Below are 22,498 nucleotides of genomic sequence, written 5' to 3' on the forward strand. Positions count from 1 at the left end.
ACAATATAAACACAAAATTAGGAGTGTAATTGAGCTGAGTCGAGCTCAAACAGTAACAAGCTTGAAATTGACTCAAAATTCGAGGCTTAATACTTGACTTAAGCTCGACTAAACATTAATTCATAAGACCAAGCTCGACTAGAGACATAACCGAACCACAACTCTTTTATCAATTTTTCTACTCAAGCTCAATTAAACTTGTTCGTAAATAAATATAATAAAAGTAAAAAAAAATCCATTCAAATCGAGTATATCAAGGTGCTCAAAAGCTTGAACTCAATTTAATATTTCTCAATTCAATTTCAATTTTTTTCAAATAAAACTAGATAATTTGTGAGCAAGAATTACCAGACAAACAATGATGTTTGAACCAGTTGAGGTACAACAGTTGACCTTAAAAATTAGTATGAATTAGAGGTGTCCATGGGCCTGGCCAAAAAATTTAGGCCCACCTCCTAGACTCGGCCCTTGCCCCGGCCCGAAATATGGGCTTAGAATTTTGTCTAGGCCCGATCCGGGAATAAAATCCTAAGCCCGAGCTCGGCCCATTTTTTAATAAACACAAAAAAAATTTAAAATAAAAATATTTTAGAATTAAAAAATAAAAATAAAAATATATATTTATTAAATTCAGGCCGGGCCGGGCGGGCTCGGGGCCAAAAAAGTGGTGCCTAAGGCCCGGCTCATTTTCTAAACGGGCCTCGTTTTTTGCCCAAACCCATATTTCGGGCCTATATTTTTATCCAAACCCTCCCATATTTCGACCGGGCCATCGGGCTGGGCCGGACCACCCGGCCCATGGACACCTCTAGTATGAATTGATTAAATTGAATTTTTTTTTAAAATTTTTAAAATTTATTTAATCGAAAGAAAAATTAATTATTTAAATTCGATTATCTATCCAATTACGATACCCTTCGTAGAAGAGCTGAAATGCATGCGCGCGGGCATAATTTCCCGGTTCCCTTGTAAACCATTCTATTTTCATGAAAATTTTGTTTGCATTGAATCAAAATCGAAACTCCCAACAAAGAAGAAAACAACACAAAAAAAACCAAAATCCAGAACATATCATCATCTTATTCACCTTCATTATGCCTGCAATAATGATTCTTGGTTGCCTCACAGGCTCACACCCGCATGCCCCTTTCAATATCCACTCTCCCCCCCCCCACTCTTTCTCTCTCAATATCCTACCTATAAAACCCCATTTCCCTCCCCACTTCTCTCTCTCACCTGTAGTAATCTTCTTTAACACCATCAAATCCCACCATTAAAACCAAAAACCAACATCTTCTTTTTCTTTCTACATTTTCTCCTGTTTTTTGTCCCTGTTTTTAAGTTCCTGTCTCTGGTTTTTTGTTGTTGTTTGGCAATGGCGGTTTCAGGGTTTGAAGGTTTTGAGAAGCGGTTGGAACTTCATTTCTTTGGTGATGATTCATTGAGTAATATAAACAACAATATGGGTCTTCGCTTACTTGATTTCGAATCAATCGAACAAGTCCTTCGTGCCGTCCAATGCACCGTCGTTTCTGCCGTCGGTAACCATTTTTTTGATGCTTACGTCTTGTCGGAATCGAGTATGTTCGTATATCCGACTAAGATTATAATCAAAACCTGTGGGACGACTCAGTTACTCAAATCGGTTCGTCCATTGACTCACTTTGCCAACAAGCTTAATCTTAAATTATGTGGGTGTCGATACACTAGGGGAAGTTTCATTTTCCCCAAATCTCAGCCTTTCCCTCATACGAATTTCAAAGAAGAAGTGATTTACATCGAAGAAAATCTCCCGAAAAATCTTGTTTATAGAAAAGCCGCCGTTATGCCGTCGAAAAATCCTTGTTATTCGTGGCATGTTTTCGCCGCCGGTGATCAAAACCACCGAAAGAAATCGAATTCCGATGTTACGTTTGAAATTTGTATGACGGAGCTTGACCGTCATCTGGCGCGTAAGTTTTACAAAAAAGCCGGGGATTGCAAAACAGGGGATTCGGCCGGGAAAGAGATGACGGTGTTGACCGGGATTGATGATATAAACCCTAGAGCTTTCATTTGTGATTTTGCGTTTGATCCTTGTGGGTATTCCATGAATGGCATCGACGGCGATCGTTACTCCACGATCCACGTCACACCTGAAGACGGGTATAGCTACGCGAGCTTCGAGTGCGTTGGCTCCGTTTACGATGACGATGTCGACATTGTTGAGACCTTGAAGAAAGCCGTTCAGGTTTTCAAGCCGGCGACGGTTTCCGTTTCAACGACGAGTAATAGCCGTGAAGTTTGGACGACGGTGGCGCGTGCTATGGAACCGTTGGGACTTAAATGTCGGACTTTTGCCATGGATGAGTTCCCCGCCGCCGGTACCGTTGTTTTCCAAACATTCACGGCGGCTCGCCGGAAATAACATCGGGGAAAGAAACAACGACAAAAAAAGGTAGATAAAAAAGAAAAATGTGGGAAAGGGGTTTTAGTTTAGAGTGGGTTTTAGTCGTGGGAAAAATATTTAAATTGAGGGGAATTTTATATGATGACGTGGAAGGAATTCATTGGTTGAAAATGAATGTGGGTTGACTTTAGTAGAAAGAAGATAAAGAAAAGGGTTTAATTTTGCCCCAGCCCTGTACTCTTTGGGCTTTTGAAATTTAGTCCTTCTTTTAATTCCATGAATTTAGTTCTTCTACTTATGTGATTCAAAATTTAAAGTCCAATTAAAACACTATTGAAATACATTTGTTAAATTTGAATATATGATATTTTAATATTTTAATATTTGATTTAAAATTAAAACCCAACCGATAGCACATATTTAAATTTAACAAAAATTAATTAATAATAATATTAATTGGATTTTATTTTTTAAATCATACTATAAGATTTTGAAATTAAAAGAAGAGTAACTTAAATTTCAAAAGTCCCAAAAGTGTAGGGAGTGAGGGCAGAACTAGACCTAAAGAAATGAATGGTGGGGATTTTAGGAAGATGAGGTGGCATCATCAGAATGGCTGGGTGTAGAAGATGTGGGAAATTGGAATCACCATTATAATGCACCCCACTTAGGATTGTCACGCCTAAGATTTTTGAGGTTTACATGTAGTGGGAAGATATGGAAAAAAATAAAGGTTGCACTTTTTTTCTTATGTTATTCTTCTTCTTCTTTTCATTTCCTTGCCTCGTTTGTCAATATATAGGAACAAACCAATCTATTGGATGGATAAATTTGAAAATTAATCATTTATCTGACTTGTATGTCATTATTTTGAAATGAGGAAATATTAAATCAACATTTAATCATATCGATTCAATTGATTAAATTAGTGTTATCAATTTCACCTTGAGCTTGAGTTTTGTAACTTGCTTATATATGTTTAAGAGCTAAAAGTATCATGAAAGCCATTATATTAACTGTCATGTTACATTTAGTCCTCTTTATTAAAAAAAAGACAATTAATTTTTAATGTTAAATTAAAGAGTAGACCGGTAATTTTTGTTAAAATAAAATTTTATCTATTTTATTGTTAAAATTAACATAATCGATGAATAACCAGATAGTTCCATATGGCGTGTCATATGTACCTTATGTTGACGTACATGGGTCGGTTTTAACGATAAAAATAGATGAAATTTTTAACAGGAGAACCAATTTGCTCTTTGTTATAACATAATTTGTCTTTTTTTCTAAATAAAAGGAATAAAATGCAATCCATCTTTTAATATAAAAACCTCTATAACATTTTCTTTCATCAAATTTAATTCGATAAATTCATGTGTATATAAAATAAGCACATTGGTTTGGCTGTATTCATGCAAATTTAAAGAGTTGAGAATGAAATATAAAAGACTATGTTGTTAGTATAAAAGATAGATTTTATGAACAAATCTAATCAATTATTTTAGGAGATTAGCTATTTAACCAATGCAAAGTAGATTAAAATAGGCTTAAGTTTTTATGTTGGGCTCTGATTCTAAGTCCTAAATAGGCTTTTGGGTTTGGGCTAATTCTTTTGTTTGACAAAAAACTCAATCCAAATGTCAAATTGAATGTAATAAAATGATTAAAATATAAGTTCCTAAATCTTCTTATTCTTATTTTTATGATTTTAATCCTCATATTTTTAGATTTAATAATATTATTAAAAATTTCTATTAAATTTGCTAGTACGTTTTTGAAATAAACAAATACTTAATTGGTAGTCGTGTAAAAATAGTCATTGTAATCAACTTGAATTTAATAGAAGAAATTTAACGGTATTAACAATTCGACTTGCATTTTAAATCATAAAAGTACATAGAATACAAAGACTTAGAGCATATTTTAACTCAACAAATTCAATAAGTGTTTATAATAAAATTCAGGTTGAAAAATGTAAAAAAAAAACCCTCTAAGATATATGCATAAAACAACAACCTTTCAAAGATTTGAGGATAATAAATATACATTATAAACTACAAAAGGAATTGTTTCTACTTCAATGCTAAATGAATGCAACTAATAACACAATTTTCATAAATGAATGAAAATATAATAAAAGTGTTAAAAATATATCAAAATTTAATATTTCTCATAATTTACCATATTTTTAAATCTATTCATGTGAGGTAAAAGAAATTAATAAATTGCTTACCACATAAAAGGAGAAGGAACCATTTAATTGCCAAACGAAATTGCTGATTGATATTCCAAAGCAATTGAAGCAAAGCATGAAACCTTGTATTTGAATGTTAGAACATTTTAAGGTAAAAATCCCCTAATATTTGGAATCCCATAATGAGATTGTTAAGTTTAAATAACCATTAAGGTTGCTTCTACATATTGGGTTTTGGTAGGGGGCATTAGTAAACCTGTTGGAGTTAAACATGTGGCTCAACACAAAGTTACAGTTGGGGGGATTATTTGGTTGCTTTTGCATTGGGTGGGATTAACACAAAACACAAATTTGTGGTTTCAACTAACTTTTCAATCATTATTTCCCTTGCTATTTCAACTAACACTACTTTAATCTCCAACTAATGATCTATGGATGTTTACTTTATAAAATTCATTCGGGTTCGAGTTTATTGAGACAAATTGGGAAGCGTAATTTAAGAGTAGTTCCTTATTGAATGTGATGTGTAGGCGTGTTCTTATCGTGTGTGAATATTAATCCTCTAATTATATAATACTAAAAATGAAATCACATAAACTAAGTTGATCAGGTTGGTTTTTTAACCAAATCAAATTGGATTGAATAAATCCTAACTTTTAAAATTTTGGGGACATTTTGGTTTAAATCAATTCTAGTTTTGGGTTGTTTTAGGGGTTCAGATCATTCATGTTTGGAAATTGACTTTTTAAGTTAGGTTATTATATGTTCAAATTATTTTAAGTTCTAATCATTTCGAGATTTGGATTTTTTTAATTTGAACTATCTATGTTAAGTTAATTAAACTTCAAGATAATTATATTTTATGACCAATTTGAATTTAATTAAAATTGAGTTAATATTGATGGAATCGAAATTTTGAGCACAGATTAAAATTCACAAAATTGGTTGCAAAATGGTGTAGAAACCAGTCCTTTTAGATTGTCTCAAGTGGTAAGGTCTTGGTAATGGAAGTATATAAGTAGATTGATATAGTGAACAATCTAGTTTTGGTGTTATTAATTAGAATATATTAAAATACAATAAAAGCTTATTTATTGTTCATCAATTACAAAACATATTAATTGATTAAATAATGAATTGGATTGAAAAAAATCTGAATTATATGATTAATTTCAATTTAATTCTTACTTGTAATTCGTGAATAAATTTATAACATTTGGGTTAAAAGGTAAATAAAGTATCTTTGTTGTAAAGTTTTTAATCTTGAGCCGGCTTGGTTTGGTCTATTTTACTATATAAAATAATAAAAATAAAAATAATTTAATATTAATAATTTATAATTAAAATTAAATATATATTATTTTTTAAAACAATAGAACGACCCATTTAGATAAGTTGGACCAAGCCATACTCGAGCCGAACTTGATTTTTTTTTTCTTTTGGAAATCAAGCTTAATCTCGACCAGACTAGACCTGTCCATGGCGGCCCGGCTTGACGGCCCGCCCGAAATATGGGAGGGTTCGGGTAAAAATATAGGCCCGAAATATGGGCTTGGGCAAAAAAATGAGGCCCGTTTAAAAAATGGGCCGGGCTCGGGCTCAACTTTTTTGGCCCGAGCCCGGCCCGAATATAATAAATATATTTTTATTTTTTAATTTTAAAATACTTTAAAAAATTTTTTATTTTTTATTTTTAAAATATTCTTTGTGTTTATTAAAAATCGGGCCGGGCCGGGCTCGGGCTTATTATTTTTTCCCGGGCTGGGCTTGGGCAAAATTTTAGGCCCATAATTCGGGCCGGTCCGGGCCCGGCCTAAGAGGCGGGTCAAAAAATTTTCCGAGCCCGGCCCGGCCCGGCCCATGGACAGGTCTAGACCAGACTAATGGTTGTTGTTATTATACAAAAGCTTTTTAATAAAAAAATATAAATTTTGTGATTTTGCTTTGAAACACTTTGGGGTAGAAAAGGGGCATGCCTTTGGTTTTCCTTCACCCAAGTCTATCTAATTTGCCTTGATGTTTGAGGTGTCTTTTATTATTCTCGTACAAAAAGGAAACTTCCAAAACATTCATCAATTGGACAAAAGCAAACTATACAACTAACCTTCACCTAATCCATAAAAAACCAACCACCTTTTTTAACAAAGTGAGTGGAAATGTTTTGTAGGGGTTTTCATGATTAGATTAGATTAAATCGAGGCTTACCAGGGTTTGAAGTCAGATTTTTTTTTGGATGAGACGAATTTGAATTATAAATTTTTTAGAGAGTTAAAAATATAATTTTATCATTATATTAATATAAAATTTTACAATTTTCAATGCATTATATTATATATATATTTTTTCTTTTAGAGAGAGCATAATTGAATTTTATATTTTAGGAGTCAAAATATAATTTTACCATTAAATTAAATTAAACCTTTATAAATACTCAAGCAACTAAAGAGGTAATTTTTCATTTCTGATGGGCCAAAGCTCCTGCCTACCACTCTCTAGCTACACCCCTAAGGTTTATGCTCGATTGGTATATTTGAATATTGAATTTAGATTGGGTCTAATAATTTAGAACTGTTAATATTATCAACAGTTGTTTGATTGAATGGTAAAGAATTCGATATTCCTTAAATAAGATTTGGAGTTTGAATTTTGTAAAAGGAGAATGCAACATTGGAAGATGTTTGCAACCTAATTCAACTTTAAATTTAATCGAGACCTAGTGTGACTAATATTTTATCGAATGCTTATGAAAAAACAAAAAAAATCTATTAAAATTGATTTATTACAAAAAAATTAATACAGATAGGTATATCATATTTATGTTTGAACTTTAAAAATAAATTATATTTCATTTTCCCTTTAATATATATTACATATTGATCCATAAAAGTATTCGTGCATTGATTATATTTAAAAAATATCAAAACTTAATTTTCTTAATAAAATGAAAAAAACTAAAAAAATTCTTTCATCGCAAATTCCTGTTATTTATACCTCAATTTTGATAAAATTTGAAAATTTTAAAACTTAATTCTATTAGTTTAAATCTCAACTTAACCTAACTTGTTTTCAATATAAAATTAATAATTCGAGCATGTGATATTTGAATTTAAAATGATTTCAATCCCACTGAGACATGTGTGGAGTAGTAATTAAATTTTTATTTGGCACCAAAATAATATGAGTTGAAATCTTATAATCTTTTTCCCTTCTAATATTACGGTGATAAAAAAAGATTTCATTGGTTACAAAATGTAAAAATATTATGAAGGTTATTGTGTTAAGCGTTAGATGATATTTTACTTTTTTACTAAAAATAACAAATTAGTCATTATAAATTATATCCATATCAGTTTTTAAAATAAAAATAAATAAAAATTTTAACGAAAAAGACTAAAAAAATAAAAATTTTAACGAAAAAGACTAATTTATTTTTTAATTTAATACAAAATATTTATTTATTTTTTTAATAAAATAAAATATAATTTGTAAGGCCTCTTGATATTTTATTTTCTCGGAAAATGAGCATTTTATTGGCTATTTTACCAAAAAAAGCCTTTTTTTTCAATATTTATCGAAATGGGCCGGTTTTTTAATTATTTACCGGAATGGTCAATTTTCCGCGAAATCGCGTCCACGTAAGCGCAATGTCAGGGTAAATGTCAGGACATCGCGTCCACGTCAGCGCGATGTCAGGGTACATGTCAGGACATCGCGTCCATGTCAGAGTGATTTGCTTACGTGGACACAAATCGCGCCTACGAGGACGCGATTTGCTGACGTGGCATGAACAGTCTATGTTTTTAAGCTTGGAAAACTTTGAAAGGCCATAACTTTTGGCTCGGTTGTCCGATTGAGACTTTTTTTTATTATTTTGAATAACTTTTCGAGATCTACGTGCTGACAAACTGCTTAGAGATGAATAGGGACTAATTTGTAAAGTATAATTTGTTAGTTACGAGTATAGGGACTAAAGTGTAATTATTTCAAAATTAGCATGAAATTTTTGTATTTAAGAATATTTGAATGTTTTGGAAGGATGAAATTGAATTTGAATTGAAAAATGAAGCTTAGATTTGAAAATATGACTATTTAGGTTTTAGGGACTAAATTGAATAAAATGGAAAATTTTAGGGAACTTCTCAAAAGCAGAATGAGATGACTTATACCTATAACAGGATGATATAAGACAATTCTGTAAAAAAAGATCCAGTGTTTACTTCAAATAAATAAGGAAAATAATGATTTGAATGTTTCAAAATTCAATTTTAAACCGGAAAACTCAAAATTTAGGGGCAAAAAAGGATCTTTTTCGACGAAAACTACTACAAACCGCCTTCGGCTGATTGTCAGCGCGTAGATCTCGAAAATTTATTCGAAATCAAAAAAAATTCGTCTCAATCGGACAACCGAGCCAAAAGTTATGGCCTTTCAAAGTTTTCCAAGCTAAAAATGAGAAACTGTTCATGCCACGTCAGCAAATCGCGTCCTCGTAGGCGCGATTTGTGTCCACATAAGCAAATCATGCTGACGTGGACGCGATGTCCTGACAGTACCCTGACGTGGACGCGATTTCGTGGAAAATGGCCCATTCCAGTAAATAATTAAAAAACCGGCCCATTTCGATAAATATTGAAAAAAAGGGCTTTTTTTGTCATTTGCCCCATTTTATTATTACCATTACTTTTTAATAAAAAATATTTTCTATTTTATTTTCATTTCATTGTCCTTGCTTTTCCCTGTACAAAGACAAAATTCACCCATGCACACTTATCGATTTTTCTCCGCCTCTCTCTCTCTCTCTCTCTCTTTCGAAAAGTTGAAAACTTGAAGCAATCAACTCCACATTTCCCCCTCAGTTTTAGGGCTTCCTTTTTCCATTTTTTTTTTTGTTTGTTTGATTTGGGGATTCTTTCACTGATTCCTTTCTTTTTCCTACTCAAGCAAAACTTATCATCAAGTCTGATCTTCTTTTTTCTCTCAAGAAAGTAATTTTTTTTGCCTTGATTCTTCACTGTTGTTTGCTTCTTTTCCCTTACCCTTGATTTAGAATTTCACTTTTCTTTTACTTGGTTTGGGGTTTATTCTCTCTTTTTCTTTTCTTTTTTTCTGTCTTTGGAAACCCACTCTCTTGGTTTTGCATTGTCTATAAAAATCACTTCTTTTGCCTTTTTCTTCTGGGTTTTTTTTTGTTTATCGTCCTTTCTGTTTAAAAGTATGTTTTCTAACCAAATTTCCTATAAAAATACCCAAATTGTTAACTTTAAGAAAAACCCATTTCTCCATTTTCACCTAAATTTGGATCTTTCTACACCCTTTCATTGATTTTCAATATCCTTTGAGGCCTTTTCTCAAACACTTAAGCTACACTTTTTGGAACAAAAAAAAAAAATCATTTTTTTATGTTTTGAAATCATGGGGTGTGTTCATGGAAAGTGTTGTACTAGATATCCATCGTCATCTGATGGTGATTCAGGTCGCCGTAGAGAAAAGAGGCCTTACAAATGCAAACACATTCTTACACAAAGGTCATTGGAGTTGGTTCCTGTTCCATCTCACAACTTCACTTTGCAGTTCTCTGTCTTAACACAGCATGGTTATTATCCAGACACGGTTGAGAGGGAAAACCAGGATAGTTTCTGTATCAAAACACAACTTCAAGGTAACCCGAATATTCATTTCTTTGGTGTCTTTGATGGACATGGTCAATATGGTGCTGAATGTTCAAACTTTGTTAAGGATAGACTTGTAGAAAGATTAGCTAATGACACCACATTGTTGGATGATCCTTTAAAAGCTTATAATTCAGCTTTTTTAGCTACAAATTCTGAGTTACATGATAGTGAGATTGATGATACCATGAGTGGTACCACAGCAATAACTGTGCTTGTTGTTGGGGATACACTTTATGTTGCTAATGTGGGCGATTCAAGAGCTGTGATTGCTGTTAAGGATGGGGATCGAATTTTGGCTGAGGATTTATCTGAGGATCAAACACCATTTAGGAAAGATGAGTATGAAAGGGTGAAGCTTTGTGGTGCTAGGGTCTTGAGCGTTGATCAAGTGGAAGGCCTTAAAGACCCCAATATTCAAAATTGGGGCGACGAATATAGCCAAGGTGGTGATCCTCCGAGGTTGTGGGTTCCTGATGGAATGTATCCTGGGACTGCATTTACGAGGAGTGTAGGCGATAGTACAGCGGAGAAGATTGGTGTGATTGCTGTTCCTGAGATCTCGGTTGTTCGGCTTACGTGTAATCATCTATTCTTTGTTGTTGCAAGTGATGGAGTTTTCGAGTTTCTCTCTAGCAGAACTGTTGTCAACATGGTATGGTTCATACGAATCCTTGGAATTGATAAATCACCATTATGATTCTCATTTGCTTATAATACTGAAGTGTCTTTATCATGTTTCTTGCAAAATGATGTTTGTAAACCTGTTTAATACAATAAAGTCTTAAAGGAATGTGCTAATGAATTTTCCCGTGTCGTTTGCTTTTTGTACTGTTAGGGAACTCTCCACTCATTATATTTGAGTCATTTGAGCATTTTCTTAACAAATTTATAATTTTTCTTCGCATAGGCAGCGGAATATGCAGATCCTAGGGATGCTTGTGCTGCAATTGCTGGAGAATCCTACAAGCTTTGGTTGGATAATGAAAATCGGACCGATGATATTACAATCATCATTGTACAGATTAAAGGCTTGTCTAATGTATGCCCTACTTAAATCCGTATCTGGCTGTTCATGTTCTCAATGTATAAAAATACTCTTCTTCTGCTGGTGTATTCTTTCTTAGAAGTGATTGAAGTATGATCTTTTAGATTGCAAAGTAGAAAGTTCCGCTTTTGCACCTAATTTTAAGCCTCGTGCCAAACCGAATTACTGCTACGAGTTGCATAATCTATCTTCATTCAAAAAAGAAAAAGTGTTGATTTGATTACGTAATCTAAAAAAAACATGGTAGTGGCCATAGAATATAGAAAGTGTGATGTTTTGCACTTTAAATGCATTCTGATCAACTGACCTTTTTCTTTATTTTTTGCAGTCAGGTGCTAGTGCTACGGATAATGAAGTAGATTGCGGGCCAATGCTTATGAAGTCAATCAAGGGAAGTTTCGATACGAGCAGTGTCTCAGAGCCGGAAGAAACATATGGTTCGGTAAGAACTGATTTGTATGATACACAACAGTCTTGTCAACATAGTGTTTCGATGAATCGAAGTGCTGCCATTGTTGTTCCGTCACCAATGATGCATCAGAGACCTTCACAATTGGATGTGGGGTAAGCACAAAGGGAAACAAAGAGAGTTACCTTTTTCACCACAAGATTCACTTGGTGAATGATCTCAAGGCCCTATCATGGTGACTGTGATCTTGCACCCGGTACGATCTGAACAGGTAGAGAAAAAGAACCCATCTTTTGAAGGTTGAAGGTAATTATGTTAGCAAGTTACTTGATGGAAACACGGAATCGGAAATATGAAGAACTCCCCTTTTGTTTATTGCCTCTAAAGCACTACCATGAGGAGACATAAGCTGTTTCCCGCACACTGCTGGGATTATGTGAGGCATAGAGATATAAGACTTGATTGTTAACTGCTCACCATGGATTCTATTATTCTCATGTGAAATATATCAATTGTAATGACTTCAGTGCATAAGCTACATAATTGACAAATTAACGGCCTTTATGTTCCATGCTCTTTAGTAGCCATTTTCTAAATTCTATTTCCTGCTCTAAAGAAAGCTTGGATGGTAAATCAATGCTATTGTAGCAGAAAAGTTAAAGCTTACCATGTCTAATATCCCTATTTATGCTTTTTTGTAAATTTTTTTTATAGATCCATTATGAAATTTTTTTGTTACTTAGTTTAATTTGTCTTTTTTAATCATAAATTGACTAATGATTGGCTGTTTTAAAATTGATATAATAATAATTTTAAAATTTATTATTTATAAATTATGACAATTTAATCTCAGATTCTAAGAAATTAGTCCTCGTATTACACGTTATGTAATTTGAATTTTTGTGATATATTTTTTTATATTTAAGGTTAATTTTAAAAGAAAGGTAGAAGATGAAAAGTATTATTTTAAATTTTTTAGTATTTTATTTTTATATAATTTCAATCAAATTTAGTTGATAAATTTAGTTTTTAAAAGGATAATAAAAAATAAAACTGAAAAAAATTAAATTATACAATGTATAAATGTTAGAGTTAAATTTCTAAAATAAAAATTAAATTGACACAATATATAAACATTGAAGGTTAAAATTACTATTATTAGCTCGTTAGTGACTAAAAAGACGATTAAATAATTAAATAATTATTTTGTAACTTCATTTATACCCATAAATGAGGAAAGTTAAATATACAGGCTAATAAATGCAAAAACCTTTGTTATTTTCTCATCATACAGAAGAAACATTTTTGAACAAATATAACATTGTAAAACCACCTCAATTTTAATGAGATGTGTAAGTTACAAGAAAGAACCGTATATCAGAAGTAAATTGAAAGCTTCTCACCTATACTATTCTGTACTATGTTACATTTCTCCAACAATTGGCTTAATCTATCAGTTTCAGTTCCAGCCACCACCATTTTACCGTAACTGCTATCTGGTTTACTTGTAGTACAAGCAACATCACCTGTAATGGCCAATCCATTTTTCTGTGAAGTATGGTCTTCTTTATCCTGAGAAGGTTGGGGATCGAAGTTGATCCTCCGAGATTTGAGGGGACTACAACCAACTTCAAGTATTTCATCTAAAGATGGATGACTCAAGCAATACGGTGAAGTGTCGACTTCAAGTGGTAACTTAAGTAGATCTCCCAATGGAGGCACATGATGAGTCTGCAATACATAGGAAAAGGAACAGGCCCCGGTTGATAAACTCGAAAGTCGCCAGTTGAAAACCCGTCGGAAGATCGTGATCCAGTTTGGCACAAGATAATAGCTCAAGTTGCGGAGTTCGAGCCGTGTGTTTCTTTGAATCATCACGGATGTCTCTTTTGTAGCTAGTGGAATTCCCATCATCTTTGTTGATTGTGTTAGGTATTCTACTAAACAATTTTCTAGTAGTAATCTGTGGTTATCAATATCTTTTCCCATCATTGAACCCCTTTGTAGCAATGAGATATCATCGGGAAAACGGGCAAGTCGACAATCTTTCAATGCGTGTTCGAGTGGTGCAGTTTTTGCTGGCGAGCTCCACCCCACACTTGGCAAGAACAACTTCGCAGCTAAAAATTCGTCACTGAAGTCTTTTAGCAGCATAGCCTCTGGACAAGGCCAATTGGTAGGATTTGCTTTAATAGCAGCAGCAATTTCTCCAAATGACCAATCCAATGCTTCATTGAAGACTGAAATGCAGTGATTCGGACCTACTTCATAATCACCCATCTTATCCAGTTCCTCCAACACCGGACTCAAGTGAGACATGACAAGTTCGCGTATCTTCACACTGCTAAGAACAGGTTGTAGAGGTGATTTATTGGCCAACCACTTCAGTCCTTCTCTTAACTTTTCATCACTGAAAAATCCATTTGAGTGTTCTAAATGCCACTTACCAAGAAGGAAAACCACCAAAAAGCAGCTTATTCGTGATTTGTCAATTTCATGCAGCCCCAATTCATTAACTATAACCGGGGAAGGATCTGAACCTTCTAGGTTATAAGAACCACTCAAGACCAGAAGGGGTAAGCATGCACCAGGAGGAACTAAATTCAAAAGACTATAAAGTTTGGCCTTTTGGAGCTTCCATGGAATGTACTGAGATACAAGAAATAATACTGCGTTTGCTCCGGATACGACCTCATCGAGATTATCGCAATTTGCATCTTTCACAACAGACAAGCAGCAAGTTAGATCGGTACCACATAAGCTAGGAACCCATTTCTTCCATATCGACAAACCAGGAGACGTGATTGCTAAATCATCATCGTTATTATCTTCTGTGGATGGCATGATCTTAGAGAACAACCATGGGCCTGCTGCCAAATGGCCAACCTGGTTATTCTGCCTTGGTTGATCTCCTTGACTGCTCTCCGGAGAACATAAAATAATTTTCCAGCATAGGCATTTAGCATCCGGGTTTCTTTGACCCAAAATACTTGACACTACATCAGAAACATTCAGCCTCGACCATGACCTTTCATATTTTTCGCATCTCTCACTCATTACATGATCAAAATCAAGCTCACCAAATGTGCTCCATTGCTACAAAGGATCAATAAAAAGAACAGGAATAAGCAGAGTGAAATCTAGCATAAACTAAAATGAAAGAAAATGACAGGCACCAGTAATGAAATGGGAACTTATCCTTTCCAAGAGGAAGAAGGGCAGTTGTTCAAATTTCAATGTAAGTGTCTCAAATAAGACATGGGAATTAGATTACTTGCACAGTAAATAATAAGTAAAACTTAGAACATATTGCACAATCTGAAAATTCCAGTAGTGTGCGAAAAAATCTTACATCATTGTTCTGCCGAACTGGTATTCCCAGTGGTAATGAACTTAGTGCAGCTTCAGCTGCTAACTGTCTTTGTTCCCGTAATTCCCTTTGCTTTGCAGCACGTCGGCTCCACAACCTGAAAGAAAAGATACTGGTTAGAAAAATATAACACAATGTTGCAGCCAAAACAAGATTGGCAATGTTACAGACCTCAGGATCAACTTGAGTTTTGCTTCGGCAACTTCCTTGCGTTGAATATTTGCTACTATTTCCTGATTCTCAATTTCTTGATGATTATCCAGAGGTTTATCTCCTAAATCATTAATTTCCATCCCTTGAGGCACTGAATTTTCCAAAGCTTTATCATATTTAACACTTGGCCTCTCTGACTGAGATTTTAAGTCACTAAGATCCATCGTTTGAGGCAATGCATTCTTTGTATATTTACCACTAGGGGATCTCATTGGTGAGGACTTTACATTGTCAATAATAGCCATACTTTGAGGTACGGAGTTTTCCGCAGAGAGATGAAATCTACCACTAGGTGATCTCTCAGGCTGAGATACTTGTGAAAAAGTTAGTGGTGGCATTTGTTCCATGCCATAAGTATTTGTTCTGTCAGGCATTGAGGAAACAACGATATTGTTTGATTTCTCCATGACCACAACTTTCGCTGGAAATGACCGAGGGGAACTACGATCCACAGAGAAATTAAACGGTTCGGAGGCACCAGACTTGAGATGACCATCTTGGAGCTGTTGTAACCCTTTTGATGTCTCAGTCACCAAATGCAGTTGCGAACTAGACTTTGGAGAAGGAACAACTTTAGAATCAGGCAATTCTTCATCAGCTGCTGAAACAGAACTCTTCCTTTTAGGAGAAGGTGAGACATTTGCCCTTTGTTTATGAGCTTTACTTGGTTGACTCTCCTTCGATGCTCCTATGGGCAAGGAAGTCACTTCGTGAGGAGTTGCAACATCCAAGGCTATTGTTCTAGATCTTTTTTGATGAACAAGTCTTGAACACTTGGTAGGATAGTCATTTTCTGCATTAAGAAATGAACCTTCCTTCACCATATACGGCTCTTCAAATTCCTTTATTGAAAAGCCATAGTAGTCTAAAATGCTTTCGATGTCCTCTTCCTAAAATCCAAAAACCAGAAGCAGCATAAGATAATAAAGAACTTATCATGATGATGAAAAATAAAATTTAGTTTCCGTTTTAGGGTAATAATATTACCTCAATCCCAAGCCATTCGGCAACATGGGAAATAGGGAGGCCTTGGTTGTTTTGAAGACTAGAGTGTAGAGAAGCAAAAGCCTGGGTTCGTAACTGATAAAAGCGCCAAAGGTTAAAACCCAATGAATATAGAAAAGAGAAATCATGCAGCACTCCAAAATAAATGTCATAATTTATAGAGGATTCGTGACAAAGTGTCATCTGTGAATAGCACAATTTAGTCAGACTCTAATATGGCATGAACGTGCAATTACAGAAAACGTGTTTGCTCCCTCAGGCATGATCATCCCAAAACCACCTCTGGTTCCAAGAAGCAGACCAAAGAAATGGTACGAGTATGAATGTGAGTAGAATGAATGCAAAACCAAGAAAATGAGTTTTACGTTGAAGATGGGGGGAGAGGTGCAGGATCGAAAAATTCCTTGTACCTACCTTTGCAAAATGGGCATGCATCAAGCATGCTTGAAGGTAGCTTGCCTTCCTCGCTAGTCTAAAGAAGGCAACAAAATTACCCGTTCTGCAAGCCCTGGAAGTGCCAAGAGTTTAAATAGTTAGACCAAGTTCAACACCCCAGTGGTAATGAAAGTTGAAGGGAAGTAACAACCTAGCTACATTACGAGCAAATAGCACTTCTGGTGTTTGTCTTATCTCTGGAGTCATCTTAGCGAGGTCCAGTGAGAGCTCTGCAGGTTCAACCTAGTGGGGAGTGCTTATTTTCAAAAATAAAGTTGATGAAGTTTGAATAATTGATTCAACATTTGTATCGACTTACTTTATACCCCGGATGCTTGTCAAGTTTGAGAAGTGCATAATAACCTCTGAACTCCTTTTCTGTTGGAACATTAATTCCTTTCTTCCTGTGATCATCATACATTTGGAATAGCTCAACTGATGTTTTGTTCATCTGCTCGATGTTTAGATGTGCATCAAATCCCTCAGAGAAGCCCTCGCCTTTGGTGTATTCACATAATTCATGCATGGCAATTATGTGAAGCCTTATCTGACAAAAACAGCAATCAGCACCACTAATTGAACAAATCATAGCAATGATTTAGATATTTGTCCCCAAATGCAAGACATTATGACTTATGGAGCAAAACAATGATGAACAAAAATGTAGGCAAGACCAAAAAACAGCTATGTTTATCAGTTCATTCTAAATATAATTAAAATCACAAGCACGGCATAAATAGGAATAACTTCTACCTGACCATGTAAATGAAAATGGACTTCTTTTTCTAATAATATTTGTTGGGTTGATTTTTACACAACATTCACAAGTATTCAAGAATCAAGATAATGGGCCAATCGACAAGAAAGATCCAGTTGCAAGGACATACCATTTGCTCTAGCATAGTGATTGCCCCTTGGTCAAAGATGTGCTGCATCCTCAGGTCCATTCGAATTGCTCTCATCCTATCCCATAGAAAGTTATATATTCCAAGAAACCTGTCATCATATGGCTGATCCAGCAAATTGAGTAGATAATCTATTGTCTTCTGCAGGACTAGCATTGGCCGTATCAAACTTGCTTCTCTCTCAGCTGTCCGAGTATACTGTACAGTAAATGAGAGATATTCATCATTCGTTATCACACACAAACTGCTGAGAAAAGAAGTTTCTTTTTACATTACCTTCTTAACAGCGAGGGATTCACTTGTTTGATTTCTATCACCATCCACACGTTCATACTGGTCAAGATCACCTTTTCTTTCTCTTTCTGCCCTTTCCGATTCTAGAAATTGATACAAAATTTGGATCGAATAAAAAATGAAACTGTTTTCAGACAGCTATTTTATATGTAATGAGATATCTGCTTCTCCAAGACACAAGACAATAAGATAAAACAGAAATTGAAAGAGATGAACCATATAAAGTGACTTTCTTTGTTTCAAGGCATGGTCAACATACCCATCAATATCTTATCTCTAAGTTTCAGGAGTCTTGGAACATACCCGGACACATATCTGGACATAACCCAATGATGACTCTGGATGCTTCTGTGCCATCAAAATCGGATGAAACAACGTCATTCAAGGACTCCCCAGATGAATCCATAGGCTGTTCCCCAACATGCTTCTTCCTCTCCTCCACGTTGTGCTGAAATCTAGTTGTAGACAATCTTTGATCTGCAATATCTGGAGGTTTCGTCTCAACAGTTTCACTCAATTCAGTTTTGAAACGAGCTAATCGCTTTGCTTTAGCTTGCAATTCTCTGCAATAAAACAGGAATATTGGAACTATAATAAAATGCAATTTACAGTTATGGTTTTACCGGATATTAAAATTTACCGCTCAGTATCATCTTCAATAGGAGTGGAGCTTTCCTGAAGAAAGTCATCATGGTAAATTAAAGGAGGAGACCTCGTTCTTTTAGAAACAGGAGGCCCAATGTTTCTCACCGTGGGAGGAGGATCATTGCGCACAGAAGGCAAGGATCTTGGGCGAATTGGAAAATTAGAGCTAGGAGAGATTGACTTGGTACCTAACCTCGGAGGAGATCCAGATGGCCTGTAAGAGTAAATGACCGAATTAACGGGAAAAAATGGAATTCACAAAGGCATATGAATAAAAACAGCAAGGCAGTAAAGATATCTGTACGCATGGGTACATAATCTCTCAACTTCCCAACAAATCATATAGTGAACACCACCGTACAATACTGACTGGTTTAACCTTCAAGAACTCTATCAAGATAGTTTTTTCATTTTTATACAAGAAAATTGAGGAAAAAGAAAACAAAATCATTTGCCTTTTAAGATTGTGGCTATCAAACACATAAGATGGTGAAAAAGCATTTATGCAAGAAAATTATAGAGTGAACACCACTGTAGAATACTGACTGGTTTGAATACCAAGAATTCTATTAAGATAGTTTCTTCATTTTTTATGCAAGAAAATAGAGGAAAAAGAAAAGGAAATCATTTACCTTTTTAAGATCACTGCTCTCAATGGAGAAAACTAAAAAAGCATTTATACATCCATTAATATAGCATACTCACCTCTTAGAACCATTGCGAACAGACTTATGATGCTCCTGGGTAAATTCGTCATCAAACTGTTGAGATGGCAACCTCCCTTGTTTGGGAACTTGCATATCGGGTACTTCATTTGCAAAGTTTTTCCTGTAATCAGCAGAACCTAAATGCGGTGAGGCCACAGACCGATCCTGATGAGCTGGGAAATTGGGATAGTTGGCTGGCAACTTGACAGGATTCTGTGGCATATGGGGATTAAAAGAAGGCCTGCAAGAAAACATAATCCTTACGATTGAAGTGCCTGGATAGAAGTCTCTACCATATAAAGAAATTATCTTCAACAAAAGCCCCAAGAATATGACTGAACACACATGTGTGAGTTAACAGAGTTGACTTATCAAAATACTTGGCTTGGATGAATGAAAAAAAAATGATCACTCTGGATTTTAAAAAGATAGAATAAAGTCAACTGTGGTAAAATCAGTTCAAGCCACAAGTCTTAAGATAGGTTACAAAATAGAAGCCGGACTCCAGAGACATCTTGATATACAACTACAAACAATGGAATTTGTAACGGAAAAAACCAAGTTCAAAATGTCACAAAATTGCGCCAATTCAAATCGATTATCAACAAAATAAACTATACTATATCATGCAAGTAGCTGAAAAACGAATGTATGAACATGCCTTTGAAGGATCATTTGGCTGGAATTTCTTGGTACAGTGTCATCTATAGACACCGTCGGTGGTGATTTAGTACTCTTTGACTCTTGAAATCTAGCCTTAGCAGTAAAACTAGTTTCAGGATTTTGTGAAGCAGCAAATGATGTGACCACAGGTGGTCTGAAACGAGTTTGGGCATCATAATCTTTTAAGGGAATTTTGCCATCATCCCATCTAGGAGAAGATTCCATAGGCCTAGAAGAGAAGCAGAACATTAAATCCACATTCCAGAACAAATAACAATTTGTTCTATTTCATAATCATGAAAACTGCAACATATATTATACAATACAAGATAAATGCATTTTTCAACTCGAGAAATAATTTTCAATAGAAAAAAAGCTTATTTATGCATCATAGGATTACACATAAACTGTTGCATGAGGGTTGCATTTTACCTAATTGGAGCTCTATCACCATTAACAAAAGAAATAAATACATACAAATAAGATAAAAATAACATGAGTTCTTTACCTTTGGACCCCACCATACTGATAAGGTCTCAAAGCAGGACCAAAATTCTCAAAAGCCGACGGTGGTGTCCGAACTCTATCTGCAGCTTCATTTACCCTACAATAAGAACAAAAACAATAAGTTTTTAATCAACAAGAAAGGGAACCAAATCCGCATTAGTTGCGATGAAAAGCTTCTAGATTCAACAAAACAAGCAACTTAAAACTTCCATAAAGGCAAAACCATTCACCTAAATTCTAAAACTTAGCACCTAAATCCCAAAAGTATAATTGGTGCATAACAATATAGATTAGCAGTCAGGTTAGCAATTTAAACCCTAATAAGAAAACTCATAAAGGTCAATTCTTTTTTTCACAATCTTCGATCCTTCATTCAAACAAATCTCCCAAACCCCAAAACTAATAAATCACCATTAAAAAAGTACAAAAAAAAACAATTACTTTGAACTTAAACACATAAAAAAAAATCAAATTAGAACCATTAAAAGAACAAACTTTAAAGCAAAATACCTTGAGGGTCTGATTGGAGTAGTAGATGGAGAAGTGTAACTGGTGCATAGCAAAATAAATTAACAGTCAGGTTAACAATTTAAACCCTAGCAAAAAAATAAATCGTATAGGTAAATCCTTTTTTCACATTCTTCGATCCCTCATTCAACGCAACCAATCTCCTAAAGCCCAAACTAATAAAACCCATTAAACAAGTACAAAAAAAAAAACAATTACTTTGAACTTAAAAGTTAAAACACTGAAAAAAAATCAAATTAGAACCATTAAAAGAACAAACAGTTAAGCAAAATACCTCGAGGGTCTGATTGGAGGAGTGGATGAAGGAGTATAACTGGTGCATAACAAAATAAATTAGCAGTCAGGTTAGCAATTTAAACCCTAATAATTCTTTTATTCACATTCTTCGATCCCTCATTCAAACCAATCTCCTACACCCCAAACTAATAAAAACCCATTAAACAAGTACAAAAAAAAAAAAAAACAATTACTTTGAACTTAAAAGTTAAAACACTAAAAAAAAATCAAATTAGAATCATTAAAAGAACAAACATTGAAGCAAAATACCTGGAGGGCCTGATTGGAGGAGTGGATGAAGGAGTATAACTGGTGCATAACAAAATAAACTAGCAGTCAGGTTAGCAATTTAAACCCTAATAAAAAAACCATAAAAGTCGATCCTTTTTTTTCACATTCTTCGATCCCTCATTCAATACAACCAATCTCCTAAACCCCAAACTAATAAAAACCCATTAAAGAAGTACAAAAAAAAAAACATTACTTCGAACTTAAACACTGAAAAAAAATCAAATTAGAACCGTTAAAAGAACAAGCATTAAAGCAAAATACCTCGAGGGTCTGATTGGAGGAGTGGATGAAGGAGGAGGAGGGCGTTGAAACTGAAAAGGATTTGCAGATTTTGGAGCAGTTGTTGGACCTGAATGCTTCCCAAAGCCTGACATTGTTTTCACTTTTCTACCTTGCTTTTTAATTTTTTTGCTCTTTTTTAAGGCATAAACTGGAATTTCAAAACATGGGTTCCCTTTGCTGATGCAAGAAAAAGGGTCTTCTTTTTTTTTTTTAAGCTTGGAGCTCAGTAACCTTGGTTTTACGTTGGGGTTTTTTTTGAATCTAGAGACAAAAGGAGAAGAAGGAGACCTTGGTAAATAAAATATATATATATTTTTATAAAAACCCAATTTCATCAACAAAAAAGTTTAGATTTTATATCAGGTTTTCTATAACTAAAAACGCAGCCGTTTTGTTTGTATTCCATTGGTAAAGCTGTATGAGTGATTTCATAATGAACCCATGGGCTTAAATTTGAGCCTCTATAGTATCCACTACTGGTCCAAAAGCCCATAAAATTTATAGTGGATAATTATTTTTTTAAAGGTTAAATCACAATATCTAATTAATAAATTTTTATTTAGGTGAACTAATTTTAAAAAATTATAATATATTCATTAAATTATTAAAAATTTTTATTTAAATCAATAAATTGTTAAAAATAAGTGTTATATAATCTTCTTTGA

General features: G+C 34.3%; 3 protein-coding genes across 6 annotated transcripts; 2 read left to right on the forward strand and 1 right to left on the reverse strand.

Annotated features, from left to right (window-relative positions):
• The first annotated feature begins 1,228 nt into the window (after positions 1-1,228).
• On the forward strand, positions 1,229-2,730 carry LOC105800676 (S-adenosylmethionine decarboxylase proenzyme 4). Its single transcript, XM_012631940.2, has one exon. The coding sequence runs from the start codon at positions 1,376-1,378 to the stop codon at positions 2,405-2,407; it is 1,032 nt and encodes a 343-aa protein (XP_012487394.1). The 5' UTR covers positions 1,229-1,375; the 3' UTR covers positions 2,408-2,730.
• A 6,609-nt stretch (positions 2,731-9,339) lies between these two features.
• On the forward strand, positions 9,340-12,283 carry LOC105800677 (probable protein phosphatase 2C 35). The gene is made up of 3 exons (XM_012631941.2): positions 9,340-10,910; positions 11,166-11,297; positions 11,632-12,283. The coding sequence occupies exons 1-3, from the start codon at positions 9,999-10,001 to the stop codon at positions 11,869-11,871; spliced, it is 1,284 nt and encodes a 427-aa protein (XP_012487395.1). The 5' UTR covers positions 9,340-9,998; the 3' UTR covers positions 11,872-12,283.
• Positions 12,284-12,969: 686 nt separating this feature from the next.
• Positions 12,970-22,129, reverse strand: LOC105800679 (SAC3 family protein B). Of its 4 annotated transcripts, XM_012631943.2 has the most exons (18): positions 21,813-22,129; positions 21,531-21,569; positions 21,259-21,297; positions 20,967-21,005; positions 20,458-20,553; positions 19,948-20,178; positions 19,285-19,527; positions 18,575-18,793; positions 18,238-18,497; positions 17,917-18,017; positions 17,623-17,838; positions 17,055-17,282; positions 16,887-16,978; positions 16,715-16,808; positions 16,283-16,375; positions 15,254-16,185; positions 15,065-15,179; positions 12,970-14,808 (listed from the first exon to the last, which is right to left on the reverse strand). In XM_012631943.2, exons 1-18 carry the CDS (start codon positions 21,923-21,925, stop codon positions 13,090-13,092), a joined length of 4,869 nt encoding a protein of 1,622 aa, XP_012487397.1. In that variant the 5' UTR covers positions 21,926-22,129; the 3' UTR covers positions 12,970-13,089. The 4 variants fall into 4 exon arrangements, with proteins under 4 accessions (XP_012487397.1, XP_052477306.1, XP_052477307.1 ...); XM_052621346.1 differs by lacking the exon at positions 21,531-21,569; XM_052621347.1 differs by lacking the exon at positions 19,948-20,178.
• Positions 22,130-22,498: the final 369 nt, after the last annotated feature.

The sequence above is a fragment of the Gossypium raimondii genome, chromosome 9 (genome assembly GCF_025698545.1).
Source record: "Gossypium raimondii isolate GPD5lz chromosome 9, ASM2569854v1, whole genome shotgun sequence".
Lineage (NCBI taxonomy): Eukaryota > Viridiplantae > Streptophyta > Magnoliopsida > Malvales > Malvaceae > Gossypium > Gossypium raimondii.

Bases quoted from the DNA above. Each gene is read 5' to 3' on its own strand.
- LOC105800679 (XM_012631943.2), bottom strand. From the start codon at position 21,925: ATGTCAGGCTTTGGGAAGCATTCAGGTCCAACAACTGCTCCAAAATCT. The intron at 19,528-19,947 runs GCATGTTCATAC...GTTTTCTTGCAG, and splicing joins AGCCAAATGATCCTTCAAAG to GCCTTCTTTTAATCCCCATA. The intron at 16,186-16,282 runs GTAATATTATTA...TTTGGATTTTAG, and splicing joins CCGAATGGCTTGGGATTGAG to GAAGAGGACATCGAAAGCAT.
- LOC105800677 (XM_012631941.2), top strand. From the start codon at position 9,999: ATGGGGTGTGTTCATGGAAAGTGTTGTACTAGATATCCATCGTCATCT. The intron at 10,911-11,165 runs GTATGGTTCATA...TTCTTCGCATAG, and splicing joins GCAGAACTGTTGTCAACATG to GCAGCGGAATATGCAGATCC. The intron at 11,298-11,631 runs GTATGCCCTACT...TATTTTTTGCAG, and splicing joins AGATTAAAGGCTTGTCTAAT to TCAGGTGCTAGTGCTACGGA.
- LOC105800676 (XM_012631940.2), top strand. From the start codon at position 1,376: ATGGCGGTTTCAGGGTTTGAAGGTTTTGAGAAGCGGTTGGAACTTCAT.